This window comes from Lolium perenne, chromosome 6 (genome assembly GCF_019359855.2).
Source record: "Lolium perenne isolate Kyuss_39 chromosome 6, Kyuss_2.0, whole genome shotgun sequence".
In the NCBI taxonomy this organism is placed as follows: Eukaryota; Viridiplantae; Streptophyta; class Magnoliopsida; order Poales; family Poaceae; genus Lolium; species Lolium perenne.
In genome coordinates, this window is record NC_067249.2 from 266999323 (window position 1) to 267020712 (window position 21390).

The 21390-nt window shown below is 47.5% G+C and overlaps 2 protein-coding genes across 2 annotated transcripts; both read left to right on the forward strand.

Annotated features, from left to right (window-relative positions):
- Window positions 1-14559: 14559 nt before the first annotated feature.
- LOC127305538 (uncharacterized) lies at window positions 14560-17766 on the forward strand. The gene is made up of 5 exons (XM_051336011.2): window positions 14560-14910; window positions 15549-15608; window positions 15909-16808; window positions 16900-17055; window positions 17180-17766. Exons 2-5 carry the CDS (start codon window positions 15603-15605, stop codon window positions 17579-17581), a joined length of 1464 nt encoding a protein of 487 aa, XP_051191971.1. The 5' UTR covers window positions 14560-14910; window positions 15549-15602; the 3' UTR covers window positions 17582-17766.
- A 1294-nt stretch (window positions 17767-19060) lies between these two features.
- Window positions 19061-21189, forward strand: LOC127305540 (uncharacterized). Its single transcript, XM_051336013.2, has 4 exons — window positions 19061-19196; window positions 19356-20240; window positions 20358-20510; window positions 20682-21189. Exons 1-4 carry the CDS (start codon window positions 19134-19136, stop codon window positions 21042-21044), a joined length of 1464 nt encoding a protein of 487 aa, XP_051191973.1. The 5' UTR covers window positions 19061-19133; the 3' UTR covers window positions 21045-21189.
- Window positions 21190-21390: the final 201 nt, after the last annotated feature.

The window sequence follows — 21390 nt, forward strand, 5'->3', positions numbered from 1 at the left end:
GACTGTCGGATCCTCTCCTTCTTGACAGTGAAGTAATATTGGAACAGGGAGAGCTCGGGAGTTACCCGGAGATGGCCCTCACAGAGGGTGACGTGATTGCTGATCGCAAGCACGCTATTCGGAGAAATGTTATGGGGCTGGAGCCCATAGACCTTCAGGATCTCCAGGAAGAAGTCCGAAGGCGGAAATGAAAAGCCCCGCTCCACCAGTGCTTTCGTCAGCACCATCTCGTTGTCCTCCGGAGCTGGAGCTAAGGCGTTCGGAACTGACCTCCAGCTTCCGGGTTGCAGGAAGCCCTCCGCCTCGAGGTTCTTCAGCTCCATCTCAGTGGTGGTGCAGGGCCACCATTTTCCCTTGGCTTCAGAGTCTCGTTGACGAGCCTTCGATTTTTTGACGATTTCTTCCGCCTTGTGCTCCGCCTGATCCGCCCCGGAGGCTTTCTCCAGGTTAGCAGAAGTCCCTTCAGCCTCCTTGCCGGAATACTTTGAAGGATCCAGCCTGACTGGGATGAAGGGTGGAGGGGCGGAGGAGATCGGGGTTGCCAGGATAGGTTCAGAGGTTGGAGGCGGAGTCGTTGAAGACATCTGAAGGAAAGACATTGGCGGAAAACATTCCTTAGTCGGATCCAGCGTTGTCAACCTAACGTTCATCCCTACCGACTACGGCGCGAGAACGAAGCTCGAGAGCTCACCGTGATGGAGTCCGCGGTGGTCGGAGTCGCCGGCGACGAGGTTTCTGCGCGGTGGCTCGCTGGAGTTAAGAACAGGACGAACGCCGTGCGGTGGCGAAGCAGCTCCGGCGAAGCTCCGGCGAGATTCCGGCACGGCGGAGAGGAAGCTCGAGGCGGCGCTTCGCAGAGAGGTAGAAAGGGGGGGTGAATGAGGATTAGGAGTCGACGGCGGATATTTATAGGCCGGAGGGACGAGATTCGTGCTCCGCATCCTGTGGTCGGAACGCAAGCGTTGCACCGTTGGATGCGTGACACGTGTCCCAAACCCTAAACGGTAAAAATGGCTAGAGATAAGTTACCGCACAAATCGCGCGAAAATGGCGCCAGAATTGGCGGAACCGTTTGAGTCTTTTAAGATTCCGGGTAATTGCGTGAAGATAAGTTGGCTCTCATTCGCAAGCAAAGGGGTAACCCAGAAACGTATTTCGAATCGTCGATGGATGAAGTCCCGCAGAATGGGAGCATTTTCCGACTAAAAGTTGGGAAAAGAAGAAAATGTGAAGTTGGAGTTCTTCAAGTTTCTCCGCGTTACCGATATTGTCGGAGACCATGATGGACTAGCAAGGCGGAAACAGCAGGCGAAACTCGGAGAACTCTGGGGGCTACTATTGTGGGTATACTTCATGGGTGTACCATCGACAGTGCCTAAATTCGGCAAGCCCGGGTGGCCCACAGTGTTGGAGATATGCCCAAGAGGCAATAATAAAATGGTTATTATAATATCTTTGTGTTTATGATAAATGTTTATATACCATGCTATAATTGTATTAACCGAAACATTGATACATGTGTGTTATGTAAACAACAAGGAGTCCCTAGTAAGCCTCTTGTATAACTAGCTTGTTGATTAATAGATGATCATGGTTTTGTGATCATGAACATTGGATGTTATTAATAACAAGGTTATGTCATTAGTTGAATGATATAATGGACACACACCCAAATGAGCGTAGCATAAGATCAAGTCATTAAGTTCATTTGCTATAAGCTTTCAATACATAGTTGTCTTAATCCTTCGACCATGAGATCATGTAAATCACTTACACCGAAAGGGTACTTTGATTACATCAAACGCCATTGCGTAAATGGGTGGCAATAAAGGTGGGATTAAGTATCTGGAAAGTGTGAGTTGAGGCATATGGATCAACAGTGGGATTTGTCCATCCTGATGACGGATAGATATGCTCTGGGCCCTCTCGGTGGAATGTCATCTGATTAGCTTGCAAGCATATGAATAGTTCATAAGAGATCACATACCACGGTACGAGTAAAGAGTACTTGTCGGTAACGAGGTTGAACAAGGTATGGAGATACCGATGATCAAACCTCGGACAAGTAGAATATCGTGTGACAAAGGGAATTGGCATCGTATGTAAATGGTTCAATCGATCACTAAGTCATCGTTGAATATGCAGGAGCCATTATGGATCTCCAGATCCCGCTATTGGTTATTGCTCGGAGAGGAGTCTCGACCATGTCTGCATAGTTCGCGAACCGTAGGGTGACGCGCTTAAGGTTCGATGTCGCATAAGTAGATTTGAATATGGTATGGAGACGAAGTTTGTTCGAAGTCTCGGATGGGATCCAGGACATCACGAGGAGGTCCGGAATAGTCCGGAGAATAAGATTCATATAAGGGAAGTTGATTTCTGGGTTTCGGAAATGTTCGGGATTTTTCCGGTGGTTGACTGGAAGGTTCTAGAAGGTTCCGGAGGGGTCCACCATGGGGCCCACGACCTAGGAGGCCTAGCATGGGCCGAGGGGATGCTCCCTGGCCTAATGGGCCAGGGGCACATGGCCCCCAAGGCCCAGGCCGGCCAACCCCCTAGGGTTTCCTAGGGGGGGATCAACTTGGGGGAGGGGAAAGCCCCTCTCCCCCCCTTGGCCGCCGCCCCCCCTAACCCTAGATGGGAAAGGAGGGCCACCTTGGCCGGCCAGCCCCCTATATAAAGAGGGGAGGGGGTGGCCGGCCACACCCCACCCATCATTGCCTCCTCCTCTGGCCGCCTCTCCCTCCACCATACGCTGTCCGGGCTTAGGCGAAGCCCTGCAGTTTTCTTCCTCCACCACCACCACCACGCCGTCGTGCTGCTGGACGTTGGAGGAGATCTACCACAACCTCCGCTGCCCGCTGGAACGGGAGAGGAAGGTGCTTCATCGACACCGTACGCGCGACCGAGTACGGAAGTGCTGCCGGATTGCAGCACCGGGGACGATCGTCTACACCAACAACGAGATTAATCTCGTAGGCTTTGGAATCTTCGAGGGTTAGTCTCTTTACCATCTCGTTGCTTCGATCTTGTAGATTAGATCTTGGGTGTTCCATAGATTAGATCTTGGATTTATTCGTCTTTGCGATAGGAAAATTTTTGTTTTCTATGCTACGAACCCCATCAGTGGTATCAGAGCCATGTCTATGCATAGATCTGTTGCACGAGTAGAACACAATGGTTTTGTGGGCGGTGATGCTTTTGTTGCTTTAGTTTGTGTACTTTGCTTCTTGCGGGATGGTGGGATGAAGCGGCCCGGGCTAACTTTACATGACCGCGTCTCATGAGACTTGCTCCACGCTTGACATGCAACTTGTATTGCATAAGTGGCTTTGCGGGTGTCTGTCTCTCCCACCATAGTGAAGATTGCAATTTGCACTTCTATTGTCAACACTAGTATCACCGTTGTGGTTCATGTTCGTAGGTAGATTGGATCTTGCTCGAAAACCCTAAACCACGTAAAATATGCAAACCAAATTAGAGGCGTCTAACTTGTTTTTGCAGGGGTTTGGTGATGTGATATGGCCATGATGTGATGATGATTATATTTGATGTATGAGATGTTCATTATTGTATTATGGCAACCGGCAGGAGCCTAATGGTTGTCTTTAATTTTTTGTTAAAGACCTGCGTGTCTATTCATCATGTAATAGCTTTATTTCAAGTAGTTGTTATAGTAGCTATAAGTGATGGACAACCATGAAGCGGCGCCACTGACCTTGACGCCTTGCTGGTGATGATGGAGATCATGTCTGTGCTTTGGAGATGGAGATCAAAAGCACAAGAAGAAAGGCCATATCATATCACACATTATGAATTGCATGTGATGTTAATCCTTTTATGCATCTTATTTTGCTTAGATCGCGACGGTAGCATTATAAGATGATCCCTCTCACTAAATATCAAGATAATAAAGTGTTCATCCTTAGTATGCACCGTTGCTAAGACTTGTCGTTTCGAAGCATCTCGTGATGATCGGGTGTGATAGACTCTACATGTGCATACAACGGGTGCACGCCGCTTTGCACACGCGGATACTAAGGTTGCCTTGACGAGCCTAGCATGTACAGACATGGTCTCGGAACACGGGATACCGAAAGGTAGAGCATGAGTCATATGAATGATATGATGAACACTTTGAGTGTTCGCCTTTGAAGCTACATCTTTTCTCGTGAAGATCGGACTTGGTGTAGTGGATTTGGTTCGTGTAATCACTAAGACAATGCGAGGGATGTTGTTTTAAGTGGGAGTTCACCTAGTTAATTTAAGAATTAAAACTGAACTCAATTTATCATAAACTTAGTCTAAACTCTTTGCAAATATGTTGTAGATCATGGCGTCCCCCTCCATCAGTTTTAACCAGTTCCTAGAGAAAGAAAAGCTTAAGAGCAACGGTAGCAACTTCACCGACTGGTTCCGTCATGTGAGGATTTTCCTCGCTGGTGGAAACCTGCAATATGTGCTCGATGCACCGCTGGGTGCCCCACCTGCAGAAACTGAATCCGATGAAGTAAAGAATGTTTACGAGACTCGGAAAATTCGGTACTCTCAAGTTCAGTGTGCCATCCTGTGCAGTCTGGAAGCCGATCTTCAAAAACGTTTTGAGCACCACGACCCGTTTGAGATGATGAAAGAGTTAAAGACTATTTTTGAAACTCATGCGGCCGTGGAATGCTATGAAGCATCGAAACACTTCTTCAGTTGCATGATGGAAGAGGGCAGCTCCGTCAGTGAGCACATGCTCGCTATGTCCGGGCATGCGAAGAAACTCAGTGACTTGGGAATAGTGATTCCTAACAAGCTGGGGATTAATCGTGTCCTCCAATCACTGCCACCTAGTTACAAGAACTTCGTGATGAACTACAACATGCAGAACATGAACAAGGAGTTACCTGAACTCTTCTCCATGCTGAAATCTGCTGAGGTTGAAATAAAGAAAGAGAACCAAGTGTTGATGGTCAACAAGACCACCAGTTTCAAGAAGCAGGGCAAGCCTAACAACAAGGGCAACTTCAAGAAGGGCGGCAAGAAAGTTGTTGCGCCTCCGGAGAAGCCCAAGGCTGGCCCTAAGCCTGATACTGTGTGCTATTACTGCCAGGGGAAGGGGCACTGGAAGCGCAATTGCCCCAAATACTTGGCCGATCTGAAGAGCGGCCACGTCAAAAAGAAAGGTATATTTGATATACATGTTATTGATGTCTATCTTACTGGTTCTCGTAGTAGTGCCTGGGTATTTGATACTGGTTCGGTTGCTCACATTTGTAACTCGAAACAGGAACTGCGGAATAGACGAAGCCTGGCAAGAGACGAGGTGACGATGCGCGTTGGAAATGGATCCAAAGTCGATGTGATCGCCGTCGGCACGCTCCCTCTACATCTACCTTCGGGATTAGTTTTAAACCTTAATAATTGTTATTTGGTACCTGCGTTGAGCATGAACATTATATCTGGATCTTGTTTAATGCAAGACGGTTATTCATTTAAATCAGAGAATAATGGTTGTTCGATTTATATGAGTAATGTCTTTTATGGCCATGCACCTGAGATGAATGGTTTATTCTTGTTAAGTCTCGATAGTAGTGATACACATGTTCATAACATTGATGCTAAGCGAATTAAATTGAATGATAATTCTACTTATATGTGGCACTGTCGTCTTGGTCACATTGGAGTGAAGCGCATGAAGAAACTCCATTCCGATGGACTTCTTGAGTCACTTGACTTTGAGTCACTTGACTTTGAGTCACTTGATAGATGCGAAGCATGTCTAATGGGAAAAATGACTAAGACTCCATTTTCTGGTACAATGGAGCGAGCTACAGACTTATTAGAAATCATACATACCGATGTGTGCGGACCAATGAGTATAGCATCGCGCGGTGGTTATCGTTATGTTCTGACCTTCACGGATGATCTGAGTAGATATGGATATATTTACTTTATGAAACATAAGTCCGAGACTTTTGAGAAGTTCAAGGAATTCCAAAGTGAAGTAGAAAATCAACGTAACAAGAAGATTAAGTTTCTGCGTTCTGATCGCGGAGGCGAATATCTGAGTTATGAGTTTGGCATGCATTTAAGGAAATGCAGAATACTTTCACAGTTGACACCGCCGGGAACACCACAGCGTAATGGTGTGTCCGAACGTCGTAATCGAACTCTCTTAGATATGGTTCGATCTATGATGTCTCTTACCGATTTGCCGTTGTCGTTTTGGGGTTATGCATTAGAGACAGCCGCATTCACTTTAAATAGGGCACCATCTAAATCCGTTGAAACGACACCGTATGAATTATGGTTTGGGAAGAAACCTAAGTTGTCGTTCCTTAAAGTTTGGGGTTGCGAAGCTTATGTAAAGAAGTTACAACCTGACAAGCTAGAACCCAAAGCGGAGAAATGCGTCTTCATAGGATACCCTAAAGAAACAATTGGGTATACTTTCTATCACAGATCCGAAGGCAAAATCTTTGTTGCCAAGAATGGATCCTTTCTTGAGAAGGAGTTTCTTACGAAAGAAGTGACTGGAAGGAAAGTAGAACTCGACGAGGTTAATGAACCTTCTCTCATTGATCAGAGTAGCGCAGTACCGGAAGATGTTCCCGTACAGCCTGCGCCGATAGGAGAGGAAGCAAATGATGATGATCATGAAACTTCGAACGAGGAAGCTACTGAACCTCGCAGATCGACGAGGGAGCGTACCACTCCTGATTGGTATGATCCCTGTCTAAATGTCATGATTGTGGACAACAATGATGAGGACCCTGCGACGTATGAAGAAGCAATGGTGAGCCCAGATTCCAACAAATGGCAAGAAGCCATGAAATCCGAAATGGGATCCATGTATGATAACAAAGTATGGACTTTGGTAGACTTACCTGATAGCCGCAAGGCTGTTGAGAATAAATGGATCTTCAAGAGAAAAACAGATGCTGATGGTAATATTACTGTCTATAAAGCTCGACTTGTCGCAAAGGGTTTCCGACAAATTCAAGGAGTTGACTACGATGAGACTTTCTCACCTGTAGCGAAGCTAAAGTCTGTGAGGATTTTGTTAGCAATAGCTGCATTTTTCGATTATGAGATTTGGCAGATGGATGTCAAAACGGCGTTCCTTAATGGTGACATTGAGGAAGAGTTGTATATGGTACAACCCAAAGGTTTTGTCGATCCTAAAAATGCTGACAAGGTATGCAAACTTCAGCGTTCCATTTATGGACTGAAGCAAGCATCCCGGAGTTGGAACCTACGCTTTGATAGGGTGATCAAAGACTTCGGTTTTATACGGACTCATGGTGAGGCCTGTATTTACAAGAAAGTGAGTGGGAGCTCTGTAGCGTTCCTGATATTATATGTAGATGACATATTATTGATTGGGAATGATATAGAACTATTAAGCAGTATTAAAGGTTATTTGAATAAGAGTTTTTCAATGAAAGACCTTGGTGAAGCAGCATACATTTTAGGCATCAAGATTTATAGAGATAGATCAAGACGCCTAATAGGGCTTTCGCAGAGTACATACCTGGACAAGATTCTAAAGAAGTTTAAAATGGATGAAAGCAAGAAAGGATTCTTGCCTATGTTGCCAGGTAAGGTCTTGAGTAAGACTCAAGGTCCAGCTACGGCAGAAGATAGAGAGAGGATGAGCAAGATCCCCTATGCCTCAGCAGTAGGCTCTATCATGTATGCCATGCTGTGTACTAGACCGGATATCGCACATGCTGTTAGCTTGACCAGCAGATATCAAAGTGATCCAGGAATGGAACACTGGACAGCGGTCAAGAATATCCTGAAGTACTTGAAAAGAACTAAGGATATGTTTCTTTGTTATGGCGGTGACCAAGAGCTCGTTGTAACCAGTTACACCGATGCAAGTTGGAACACCGATCCTGATGACTCTAAGTCTCAGTCTGGGTACGTGTTTATACTGAATGGTGCGGCAGTAAGCTGGAGCAGTTCCAAGCAGTGCACGGTGGCGAAATCTTCAACAGAATCTGAATATATAGCGGCTTCAGAGGCTTCATCGGAAGCGGTATGGATGAAGAGGTTCATTGTTGAGCTTGGTGTGGTTCCTAGTGCATTGGACCCGTTAGTCATTTATTGTGACAACACGGGTGCCATCGCCAATGCAAAGGAACCAAGGTCACACAAGAAGCTAAAGCATATCAAGCTGCATTTTCATTCGATTCGCGAGTACATCGAAGATGGTGAAGTAGAGATTTGCAAAGTACACACAGATCTGAATGTTGCAGATCCGTTGACTAAAGCTCTCCCTAGGGCAAAGCATGACCAACACCAGAATGCTATGGGTGTTAGGTATCTTACAATGTAATCTAGATTATTGACTCTAGTGCAAGTGGGAGACTGTTGGAGATATGCCCAAGAGGCAATAATAAAATGGTTATTATAATATCTTTGTGTTTATGATAAATGTTTATATACCATGCTATAATTGTATTAACCGAAACATTGATACATGTGTGTCAACAAGGAGTCCCTAGTAAGCCTCTTGTATAACTAGCTTGTTGATTAATAGATGATCATGGTTTCGTGATCATGAACATTGGATGTTATTAATAACAAGGTTATGTCATTAGTTGAATGATATAATGGACACACACCCAAATGAGCGTAGCATAAGATCAAGTCATTAAGTTCATTTGCTATAAGCTTTCAATACATAGTTGTCTTAATCCTTCGACCATGAGATCATGTAAATCACTTACACCGAAAGGGTACTTTGATTACATCAAACGCCATTGCGTAAATGGGTGGCAATAAAGGTGGGATTAAGTATCTGGAAAGTGTGAGTTGAGGCATATGGATCAACAGTGGGATTTGTCCATCCTGATGACGGATAGATATGCTCTGGGCCCTCTCGGTGGAATGTCATCTGATTAGCTTGCAAGCATATGAATAGTTCATAAGAGATCACATACCACGGTACGAGTAAAGAGTACTTGTCGGTAACGAGGTTGAACAAGGTATGGAGATACCGATGATCAAACCTCGGACAAGTAGAATATCGTGTGACAAAGGGAATTGGCATCGTATGTAAATGGTTCAATCGATCACTAAGTCATCGTTGAATATGCAGGAGCCATTATGGATCTCCAGATCCCGCTATTGGTTATTGCTCGGAGAGGAGTCTCGACCATGTCTGCATAGTTCGCGAACCGTAGGGTGACGCGCTTAAGGTTCGATGTCGCATAAGTAGATTTGAATATGGTATGGAGACGAAGTTTGTTCGAAGTCTCGGATGGGATCCAGGACATCACGAGGAGGTCCGGAATAGTCCGGAGAATAAGATTCATATAAGGGAAGTTGATTTCTGGGTTTCGGAAATGTTCGGGATTTTTCCGGTGGTTGACTGGAAGGTTCTAGAAGGTTCCGGAGGGGTCCACCATGGGGCCCACGACCTAGGAGGCCTAGCATGGGCCGAGGGGATGCTCCCTGGCCTAATGGGCCAGGGGCACATGGCCCCCAAGGCCCAGGCCGGCCAACCCCCTAGGGTTTCCTAGGGGGGGATCAACTTGGGGGAGGGGAAAGCCCCTCTCCCCCCCTTGGCCGCCGCCCCCCCTAACCCTAGATGGGAAAGGGGGGCCACCTTGGCCGGCCAGCCCCCTATATAAAGAGGGGAGGGGGTGGCCGGCCACACCCCACCCATCATTGCCTCCTCCTCTGGCCGCCTCTCCCTCCACCATACGCTGTCCGGGCTTAGGCGAAGCCCTGCAGTTTTCTTCCTCCACCACCACCACCACGCCGTCGTGCTGCTGGACGTTGGAGGAGATCTACCACAACCTCCGCTGCCCGCTGGAACGGGAGAGGAAGGTGCTTCATCGACACCGTACGCGCGACCGAGTACGGAAGTGCTGCCGGATTGCAGCACCGGGGACGATCGTCTACACCAACAACAAGATTAATCTCGTAGGCTTTGGAATCTTCGAGGGTTAGTCTCTTTACCATCTCGTTGCTTCGATCTTGTAGATTAGATCTTGGGTGTTCCATAGATTAGATCTTGGATTTATTCGTCTTTGCGATAGGAAATTTTTTGTTTTCTATGCTACGAACCCCATCACACAGATGGTGATGAGGCATGTGGCCCATCGGGCGACCCAGTTGCTGTTGATCCTGACGGAAGATGTCCGGCCCAGGAGCAGGGAGCCGGATCCGACCGACCTTTGGAGGAACCCGGATCCATGAAGGCCCAGTAGGGACCCGGATCCGGTACGACATAGATGGAAGGGTGGATCCTTGACGTACGTGGCAAGACATTGTACCGTAGTTAGGAAACCTGTATCCGGGTAGGACTCTCCATGTAAACCCTAGATCCGTGCGCCTTTATAAGCCGGATCCTGGGAGCCCAAGAGGCACAACCACAACTCATTGTAACAACGCGAAAGCGCCCAGATAATTCCAGACAAGCAGCAGTAGGCCCTGTCATCGTGCAGGTGTTCCGAAGCTGGGTAAATTGCGTACCACCGTCCCGTGTGCACTCCGCCCTATGGCCCCTACTTCTTCTTCCCCTCGTGAGGATCCCTCCTCCGAGGTACCGTCGAATAGGCAACGACAGTGTGTCTGATCGTTATGATGCATTATATCACTTGTTTATAATACTAAGATAACCAAACCGTAGTAAGAACCTTGTTTGAGAACCATCCTAAAGGTACAACACACCCTAAAGAAATCTTTACAGCTCAGCCAATCCTAAATCATCGGGGTTAGGTTACGCTCGGGGCGATTGCATCTCATACTATGCATTATAACATCTTTGTCGGTTCTTTAAACATTGTCCATACCGGACAATGATGGTATTTCAGAATTTGGAGTTATCACGTATCGAAGATTTTGCCTGCATAATCTTGCAGTCAAGAATGGCAAGTTCATCGCTTGCTCATGTCATTTAATTATTTTTATCAAACTATATGCAAAGTACTATACTTATCACTCTTGCATTGAAAAGAAAAATGTTATTTTACAATTATGAATATGACTATGTGGTGGGCAATGGAACCATGGTATGTGTTGATGGTGGAGGTTCCATTTCAAGGGTATTACTCATCTAGGACTAATCACCAATGCTGTCTAATGATTCTAGCGCCGTACATATCGCGTTAACCATGAGATCTATAATGGCTCTGAGGAAGTCAGCTGTATCTTTTTCCTTCTGCATATCAACGAACTTCATAGAGCCTGGCTAGGTGTTGCGAGAACACTACAGCGGTTGGGAAATCATTTAAATCGCTCTACCGTCTATGATGGATTGTCCATAGCATATCGTGGGTAAAGCCATATAGACGGAAGATGTCTACCGGGGATATGTGAGTGGGACAAAAGGGTGGGTATGCAGGGTCGCGGAAAAGGCAGTGATTGGCTTGGTTCTTATACTGGACCTCACACCAAGGAAGTGTGGACAAGCTCAAGACTTGGTTGGCAACAAGGATAAGTTCTCTTATGGGAAAAGTAACGCACCTCTGCAGAGTGTATCAAATTGTGGCTGTCACTCCCTGTTCCGGGAAGGGAACTACGAACGCGATAGGAAAGGAACTCTGTGAAGTTCTGGTCAACCTGTGAAAACCATGGAAAAAAATAGCGCGCTATTCCAACGCTAATAGCACGCTATAGCATATCTGGAGAGCCGACGCTACGCTATTTTAGCGCTATAGCGCGCTATTCGCGTTAATAGCACGCTATAACATGTTAATAGCGTATTTTTAGACCCACGCTATTTTGTTATAGCGCGCTATTTTTTTGCTTGGTGAAAACTGACGGGCATAGTTTTCAGAATAAAATAAACCTTTTGAAGAAATGTTTACAAAAACTTGCATTCGCCTATGATTTTCTGGTCTATGGCTGTAGCTAGTGCATGATACACTTATTTCCTATAATGAACTTGCTGAGTACGCTCGTACTCATTCCCTCCCTCTTGAATCCCCTTCTTAGATTTAAAGTCACCGAAGGAGAAACTACCGTGGAACTCGAAGACAAAGGAGTCAAGTACAATAAGATGGGGAAACCAATCAATGAAGTCAATGGAGTCAACTTCTGCATCAGCTAGAGTGGAAACCTAGACTAGTAATAGAAAGGAACCTTTTCCCTAATACTAGCACCTAAGTAGCTAGAATTCTATAGCAAGCCAAGTTTCTCTAGAGCTAGAGTTAGCAATAAGTTAGACTACGAGTCGTTCTTCTGGAGCTTTATTTGCGGTTTTACCTCACTAGAAAGTAGGAGACTATGTTGATCTTTAAACAGTTTGTGTATCCTTCGATAGACATGCCTTGGACTCGCATATGTTTCTGTTGTACCACTCCGAGGGATGTAATATGAGTGGAACTGTGTTTCACTTGTGTTATGTCAATGACTTGCGTACTACACCATGCAGTGGTAGCTGGGTCACCGCAGCAGAGGACGCAGAGCTGGTGGAGGCGGCCGCGGACGGCTGGCACGAGGCCTACGACGGCTGGTACGAGGCCACGGAGGAGGGAACGGACCCCACCGCCGAGGAGGAGGCGGATGCCGTCGCGGCCATCGACACGGAGGATTTTGCCCACGACCTCGAGATAGGGAAGCTCAACGTCGCCATCGAGGAGCATCTCGCCGAGCTCACTCGCTTGATGAGGGAGCACGAGGCCTCCGTCCGGGCCGGTCACCGCCGTTTAGGCGACCTCATCGGCCGGAAGAACGAGCTCCTCACTCGGCAAGCAGCCCGCCGCCTCCTCCAGCTTCCCTCGCCCGACCGGCACGCCCAGGAGGATGCTGCGGCGGCGGAGCTCGGCCGCTAAGACCTCCTACGTCGTCGGCAGGAGAACCACGAGGCCCGGGACGCCGGCCGCGTCCGCGTCCGCCTGGAGGCACGGGACGATGTGAAGCGGATCCTGACGCCGCAGGAGGCGGAGCGCGAGCGCGCCCAAGCTGCAAGGACGGCAAGGAGGAGGGTGGCCGTGGAGGAACGCCGCAAGAAGGCCGCCGCCGGGCCACCCAGCTGGTAAGCTGGAGTGGAATCCTCACGCATACAGGCAGCCCGCGTCGAGTGAAATCCACGGCCTCGGCGGCGAGTCGTCGGCGAGGCCGTCGACCCCTAGGTAGCTAGGCTAGTAGTACCTACTATTAAGAAAATGTAATATATTTCATTTTAATGAAAAACTAGTTAAGTCCCTATGACACGCGGGCCAGGGGAGGACAAGGGGAGGACGCGAGCGACCAGCTCTTGGCGTCCGCGGCCACGCAAACTCGGCCCAGATTTGGGTCGGGTTTGGGTCGTCCCGGACATCGCGGCCCGCGGTTTTGTCCGTTTCGACCCATCCGGACGTCCGTGGCGCCGGATGGGTCGAATCAGACAAAACTGCGGCACAACGCGACCACGCATCGCAAATGCGGATGGCCGCGGTGTCCGGGACGAACCAAACCCGGCCCAAATCTGGGCCAGGTTTGCGTGGCCGCGGATGGCACACGACGTTTGGTCGCGTCCCCCCGCTCGCCTGCCAGGCCCACATGTCAGCGGCGAGAGTCCTATTAAATGGGGACTGGGGAGGGGGACTATCCCTATCCAGTCCCCACTCCACCACTCCACTCCGGCCGCACGAGTTCGACCTTCCGCCGCCATGGCCCCGAAGCGAGAGTTCGAGCCGGCCATCAACGACCACGAGGCCGGCAGCAGCCGGCGAGCCGCGCCATCGGCGTTTGACATGGGCCACCGGCTCCCATCTGCGATCGGATCTACGTCACCGTAGCGGTGGCGCAGATGTTCTGGGAGGCCAGCGTCCCAATGCCGTGGGGCGACATGAGCCTAGATCGGGTTCCGGTGCCGCCGATCCCTGGCTCCGACCGCGCCCGCATCGCGGAGATCCGGCGGTGGCGCACGCAGCTGCCGGCGGACCTCCATGAGGATTCCTCCTACAGCGACACAAGTCCCAACTGGGACTTGTGGTTCGAAGTGGAGCACGAAGCGCGGCGGCCCACATGCTTTACCTCGGCGACGGCGAGGCCTCGCCCGTAGCAGCCCACATGCTTCATCCAAGTGTTCATCCGCCAGGCCGTCGGTGCTGCTCATCTCGGCGTCGTGATGCGCCTGGAAGAAGTCCGCCCACCAGTCATCGTTATCGGTTGGGTCCCAGGTGGGATCGGCCCGCTCCTCGGCGCTGAGGCGAGCACGCTGGGTCCTGATCGCGTCCCTCCAGCGTTCGGTTCCTGTCGCCGGTGGCAGCGGGACGCCGACCCCGTTGACAGCCATCCTCCACCCGCCGCTGTTTGGCAGACGCGTGTCCGGCGGAACAGGGTATCGCGCGCGTTACAACGCCCACGCCTCCGCCACGGTGAGGCTGACGCGGCCGAAGCCGTTCGCCGCGAGGACGTTCTTGCGGGATGATGACATTGCCACCGAGGAAGGAGGTACAACGAGAGGAAGGGGTGTGACGAGATTGGAAGCGGCGAGATTGGAATAGGGAAGGAAGGAGGGGCGCTCTTTATTATACATCGGCGACGGTTGGAGGGGGTTGCCCTAATGTGGCATATTCAGTCTTCTATCTTATTCACACGTGACTGAGTTGCCACTGCGGATTTCTGAGCTTCTGGGTTAGAGACCGAACCTGCGAGCCCGGTAAGGTTTAGGGCCCGCCCCTCGCCCTCGCCTCTAGCCCCTAGCCCGTCGGCGCCACCAGCGCGTAGCCCGCCGGCGCCGCCGCCGCCGCCCTCACCGCCGCTCCCGCCAATCGCCGCTCCCGACCGGCGACTGGACAAACAGCACGGACCGGCCACGCCGCGCTCGCTCGTCGGAGCCGCCCCTCGCCGCCGCCGGTTGATAGCTCCGCCGTTCGACGACCGCCGCTATAAATCTCCAAACAAGGGCACCAAGGGAAGCCGCGCGCCAGATTTCAGCCTCACTTCAGCCTTCAACGCGGGTGCCCCCTGGGGGTGAGTTCATTGTCCTTCCTTTTACTCTAGATGTTCTGTTCTCGGATTGAACCCTTCCTCTAACCAAAGTTGCTTATATAAACCTTGATCCTGCTTACGGGGGAAAATAATTCAAGTTTGTATCTCTTGGACGACATGAAAACTGCATCTTTAAGGCTATGGAAACTGTAACTCTGAGGCTGAATCAAAAATTGCTTATTTCTTAATTGCAATGTTTTGATTGTGAAAAATTATCGTCAATTCTCTACCTCTTGTACTACAGCTTTACGATTGTATATGTAAATTGCAACTCCAAAGCAGAATCAAAAATTGCTTCTTTCTTAATTACATAGTTTTGATTGGGGAAAAGTATCGTCAAGTCTGTACCTCTTTTAGTACCTCTTTGTGATTGTATAGAAATTGGAATATGGAAATTGCAACTTTGCAACTAGTGTGAAACAAACTCTTACCCTTCACCATACCAAATGCAGTATGGCAATAGAGAGATACATCTTTGTGATGTTTTGTTTGGAAAAAATATCTCATCAACGTCGTACAATTTGTACTACATCGAATAATACATCTTTGTGATTGAATAGAAATTGCATCTTTGTGACTGGTGTGAAACTAACTCTAATTTGTCTCCATGCCAAATGCAGAAACACAATAGTAGACAAGTTCTTCTGAGGCCCTGGCAGATCAACGCTGGAGCCATGGGGGTGAGTTCCTGGTCCTTTCTTTTTCCCCTCTAGATCTCCAGTCGAAGTTAGTTCATTAAAGCTTGAACTTATTTACGTCATAATTACAAGTTTGTATCTTCTGGACTACATAGAAAACGCATTTGTATGAAAATTGCATCTTCGAGAATTGAGACTGAAGCAAATTTGCTTCTTTCATAATTATAGTTTTTTTTGTGTGGAAAAACATGTCAAGTTTATATTATCTCTTGTGCTACATCAAGCTTGCAACTTTGTGACTCGTGTGAGAACGACTCTTATTTGTCTCAATGCTGAATGCAGAAAAAAAGCAATAGAGATGATAGGCTCAGCGCATTGCCTGATGACATTCTGGTCAACATTCTTGACCGACTCAATGTCCCTGAAGCTGCAAGAACCAGCATCCTTTCTAAACGGTGGATTCGGCTCTCCTCCGAGCTCTCTCATCTTATAATAAATGCTAAGGACTTTGTGCCTCAGGGTTTGTCAAACGCCAACGTATCTCTTGATGACTTGGTTCAGATGAATGATGCTGCTGCCGATGTGACAAAAAGCATGCTGACACGCAGAGTTCCAGGCGAACACACCATCAGCCTCCTGTCGACGACGTTCTACTTGAGAGATGCTGTCCCCATATCCATCGGACATGCTGTTGGCAATGCTATGGCGACACACAAGATTGAGAAAGCTGAATTCACTGTTTTGACAGAGAAAGGACGCCGGCAAGTTACTGTTGATGATATTATGAACTATGGGGCACAGTTCCTGTCTTTTTTTAACGAGTGTCAGGTTGCATTTTCTGGTCTGACACGGCTCTACCTGGAGAATTTGAAATTTGCTGAATCTGGCATGCCCTCCAATATCCTTGTCACTTGTAAGCAGCTCACATATTTAGGTTTTCTCAATTGCAAGACAGAGAGTCTGATGACAATCAAGGTTGAGCATGCTCAACTCGCCGAGCTCAGTTTTGAGAATTGTCGTTTTGGCAAAGTTGAACTCAAGTGGCTCCCGAGACTCACTCGAACAAAATTTGCGTTTTGGATGACGTACAAAAACCTGCCACTGTCATTTGGTCATGTCCCATTGCTCGAGGTTGTGACCCTTGCAACTATTGCTCTTAGTTGGCACGAAATGGTCGAGTTGAGCACTTTACTTTTTGGGACCTCTGTACGAGAGCTGCACTTGGGGTTTAGATATGAAAAGGTAACTCAGGGATGATTGCTCTCTTCTTGCGTCACTTGGTTCTTGCTTCGCTTGGTTCTCTACTCATCCTATCATGTCATTATTGATGCAGATTTGGCTCCAACCAGAGTGTCTAACCAGAAGGGTGGCGTATGCGTTCCACCGACTGAGGATTGTCAATCTAGATACCATTCCTGAAGGGTATGATCTCACGTGGACAATGTTCATTCTGGAAGCGGCAGCATTGCTGGAGGAGTTCTGCATGACGGTATGCTCACACCTAAAGTTTGTTCTATTGCTTTCTGTTCGACACCTGTGGTTTCACTTGGGGTACATATGTCTGCGGCAAAACCAACCTGTTCCATTTACCCCTGCCTATGGGTTGAATGCAGGTAATGGATCACCCATGTGAAATGAAAATGGATAAGGAGGAGAGGAGCCAAGGCTTGTATAGCGAGAAGAAGGGCGTAGAGTGGGAATCACCTACATCGAATTTCAAGCACTACCATCTTACCAAGCTCATCATCTTCTGCTTTGAATCTTTCATGATCAGTCATGTCAGGCGTGTGATGAAAGCAGCGGTGAATCTAAAGGATGTGTACCTGTATGGTAGACTGAAATGTCGGCTGTGCCGACACCTGAAACCTCTGAAGCCAACTACGTTTCCGCCGTCGAAGAAGCATAGGTGCTCGATGAGGAACCTCCTGACCCAGGGCATTCAGTCACGTGCCAGGATTCGATTTCTTAGCTCTGATGAAATTCGCGCTGATCATGCTGCAATGATACTGAACTAGTGTTTTGGTTACAAGATAGCTCAAGGCTTTTCAGGAACTTTGTTTAATTAAGCGGCCCAGTCCTTGTACTCCATAACCTGTCTTCTTGTTTGATTTTTCTTTTATGTCTGCAGTGCCTTGTTTAATCAAAACCAGTTGTACTTAAAAAGAAAATTATGTCTATTGCGAATCATTCCATGAACAAATCCTGTTGCACTGTAAGTAAATTTTGGTCGAACAAGGTTGTAACCAACAACACATGAGCAGTATTAATTTCGAGTAGAAACTGTTAGGATTTAATTAATAGGTTCAGATAAAGGATTTGGTTAAACACTTAAACCCTAGTACTTCTTGAGACTACAACTCAGCCTACTTCACTCAAGTATTATATATAGTACAACAAGCTGCATATATCCATAAAATGTTGGAGAAACTTAATATAGACAAGTTATATCCATCTTTCATACCGGAGAACAAGCAAGGCCTAGAGATATTGGTACTTACGTTCAATATCTTAGTGCTATTGGACAACAAGGAAATTGGTTGAAATCAAGAATTTCTTTTGATATCTCTAATACACAACAATGTTACTTGATCTATTTTTTTTAAGGGGAAGGGCGTCCAACAGAAACGAACTGAACCTGTCTACTTCCTCTGCCATCTCCTCCTCCTGTTCTTCTCTGGATCTTCTTCTTCCTCACGGTGCAGTTGCTCTCCACAAAGCACCGACGACGGCGATCACCGGCGGCAACGGCCAACGGGGTCCGAGCGAGGTCCAAGTACGGACATGACAAACAGCAATTCATCCACCGCAAGCGGCGCGCGTTGGGCCTGGCATTCATCCATCGCAGACCGCACACATATATAATGGTGAGCCTCCCACCCAACCGGATTGTGGATCAGAGATGCGACGGTTGCCCCGCCGCCAACCGTGCGCCGAGCTCCTCTGCCGTCACCCCGTCGACACCCAAGCGCTCCTCATATGAGGATCGAACGGTGTTCCAGTAGTAGAGTCGCCCAAATAAGCAGCTCCTTTGGGAGCCGCAGTTGGCAATCAAAGCGGCTCGTTTTAAACGAGCTGCAGTTCGACTTCAACCCTCTTTCGGTTTAGATTTAGAAAGAGTTCAAATCCGTCTTGATTTCAATCTCCGACTTGGCAGATTCCAAGAGTTGCCGTCAACCAAGGACACCAGGGTATCAGTTTTCACGAGCCATCAGTTACCCGATTTCAGCCTCGGCAGATCAACGCGGGAGCCACGGGGGTGAGTTCCTTGTTCTTTCTTTTCCTCTACTAGATGTTCTGTTTGTGGAGAACCCTTCCTGACAACATGTAATTTGCATCTTTACGACTGTATGGAAATTGTAGCTCTTAGGCTGAATCAAAATTGTTTCTTTGTTAACTGCAATGTTTTGTTTGGAAAAATATATCATCAAGTCGGTACCTCTTGTACTACATCGAAATTACATCAAATACCTCCTGTTTCACTCTCCAGTTTGCCATTGCAAGGGGAAGCCTGTGCAGTCGTCAAATTTTGGAGGAGAGCAGCAACTTACAAGACATCAGAAGACCTCGATGGGCAAACCTTCCGTCAAGGGCCCCAGCGGTTCTAACCAATGGTCCTCCATATCCATGCGGGTAAGTTGTCCTCTCGAGTTTTTTTTTTTTGTGCGTGCAAGATAGCACATTTTTTTACTGGTGGAAAATAGCAAAATTACATATTTTTCTGTGAACATGTAGATAAACATATCATCCTGAATTGAAATCAACTCTGATTTATTTCTTTGCAACGTACAGGAAGACAATGAAAGGGCCTTGCAACATGATTGGCTCAGCAGTTTACCTGATGACGTGTTACTCAGCATCATAGAGCGACTTGATGTTGCAGACGCCACGAGAACAAGCATCCTCTCCAGACGGTGGAAGCAGATCCCTACTATGCTTTCCAAAATTGTAATAGAGGTTGGTTCCACTGACAACGAGCAAAAGAGGACCTGTGGTGTAGCTCGGGCCAATGCAACCGTGCTTGGAGCGACCCGATGCCTTTTGGAAAGCAGGAGTGCAAGTCCATACACCATCCACCGCCTGTGCATGCAGTTCTTTTTGGGTGCTGGATCCATTAAAATTGCCAAGTCTGTTGCCAAAACCATTGCAACACAGAAGGTTTGTTTTGCTGAGTTCACAATCTTGACAGAGATGGAATCAAAACGATGCAGCCCTGGCTATATGATCGTTTATGGGAGGCAGCTCAAGTTATTTATGATGAATTGTCCGAACGCATTCGCTTGTCTCGCACGACTCAAGCTAGAGAATTTGAGGCTAGGTGGAACAGATTTCCGTAGAATTTTCATATTGTGCAAACAACTGGAGTTCCTCCGCTTGGACAACTGTGACCAGGGGTTTCGTTCCTTGCTAGCAGTGGTACACCCACGGCTCCGTGAGCTTGAGATTGTCGGGTGTGAGTTTGAGAGGGTTGATCTGCTCTGTCTACCAGAGCTCACAACGCTGACCTTTTCTTATTGGAATTCTCTGCATGACCCGTTGTCTTTTGGTTATGTCCCACTGCTCCACACCATGAGCATCAGTAATACGGCTCTTTCGTGGCACAAGATGCTCAAGTTAAGTGAATTTCTTGGCAAAGCCACTGTAAGCAACCTGCATCTAGGCTTTGAAAGCGAAAAGGTTAGTGAAGGTTACAGTATTGTTGATGATGCACGTTGTTTATCCTGATATTTCCTTGTTGAGGTTCTAGTCTTTATTTTGGTTTACATATTTTGTGTTCTCCTTTATCTTCTGCAGATATGGGTTAAACCTGAAGATCCAAGAGAATTGTCGCAGGTGTTCAACAAACTAAGGCTCGTCAATTTGGCTGCCATTTCAGCAGAATGTGATCTGACTTGGACCTTGTTTGTTCTACAAGGTGCGCCTTCCCTTGAGGAGTTATGCATCAGGGTAAAGTCTTTCTACCTTTTATCCATACATTTTTCCTTCTGCATGTTAAAAGTTAGATGTAGTGCTGTCTCAAACTTCCAGCTCCGCATTAAAATGCTTGATAGTTAGATAGAATTATTTCTTCTTTTACACCGTTGAATGCGAATGTTTGCCTGATGAGAAGCATTGCAGGTTTGCGATTGTTTATGCATACGGGATGAGGAAGAGAGGACGAAGCTCGCGTATAGCGAGGAGAGGAAGGACGCGGGTGCAAAATGGAAACCATCTGTTTTCAAGCACCGCAAACTTTCTGTGCTCAGGATCTTTGGGTTTCAGTCAGAAGTCAAGTTTGTGGATTATATCAGAACTGTCATGAAAGCAGCAGTCAATCTGACGGACATATACCTGCATGAGAAGCCAGCGTGCGAAGAGAAGTGTGAATATAGCCACCAGCGAGGTGATAGATTCCCGAAGTCGAGGAAGCATAAGATCTGGGTTAGGAACAGTTTGGACATGCATAAGTGCCCGCTGTTAAAGCTTCACTTCCGATTTTAAGAAAATAATGAAGTTCAAGTGACTGTATATTGTATTAGTAGTAAAATGTTGCTAGGAAACTAAATTAGTCTAGCTAAGAGTTGTTGCATCTTACCCTGGGAATTTGTTTGCTCAAGCTACTTATTTATTGAGTACTGTCTGGTCAGGAATAGTGGTGTTCAAAGCCAGTTGGGTTGAAACCGTGTAAATGGGTAAATCTCCTTTGCTGGTTCAAAAAGCTAGAACAAAATGACTTGCGCTTTTATTGGTTCAACTCATTTTAACACCCCCTAGCTAGGTAATGTGCTTGATATTTCAAGCTAACACCGGCAAGAGGTCATGTATGTAGTCATGTACTCCCAGCAGC

Coding starts and splice junctions, on each gene's coding strand:
- LOC127305540 (XM_051336013.2), top strand. CDS start 19,134: ATGGGCAAACCTTCCGTCAAGGGCCCCAGCGGTTCTAACCAATGGTCC. Junction 19,197..19,355: donor GGTCCTCCATATCCATGCGG/GTAAGTTGTCCT, acceptor TGCAACGTACAG/GAAGACAATGAAAGGGCCTT. Junction 20,511..20,681: donor TTGAGGAGTTATGCATCAGG/GTAAAGTCTTTC, acceptor GAAGCATTGCAG/GTTTGCGATTGTTTATGCAT.
- LOC127305538 (XM_051336011.2), top strand. Junction 16,809..16,899: donor TGGGGTTTAGATATGAAAAG/GTAACTCAGGGA, acceptor TTATTGATGCAG/ATTTGGCTCCAACCAGAGTG. Junction 17,056..17,179: donor TGGAGGAGTTCTGCATGACG/GTATGCTCACAC, acceptor GGTTGAATGCAG/GTAATGGATCACCCATGTGA.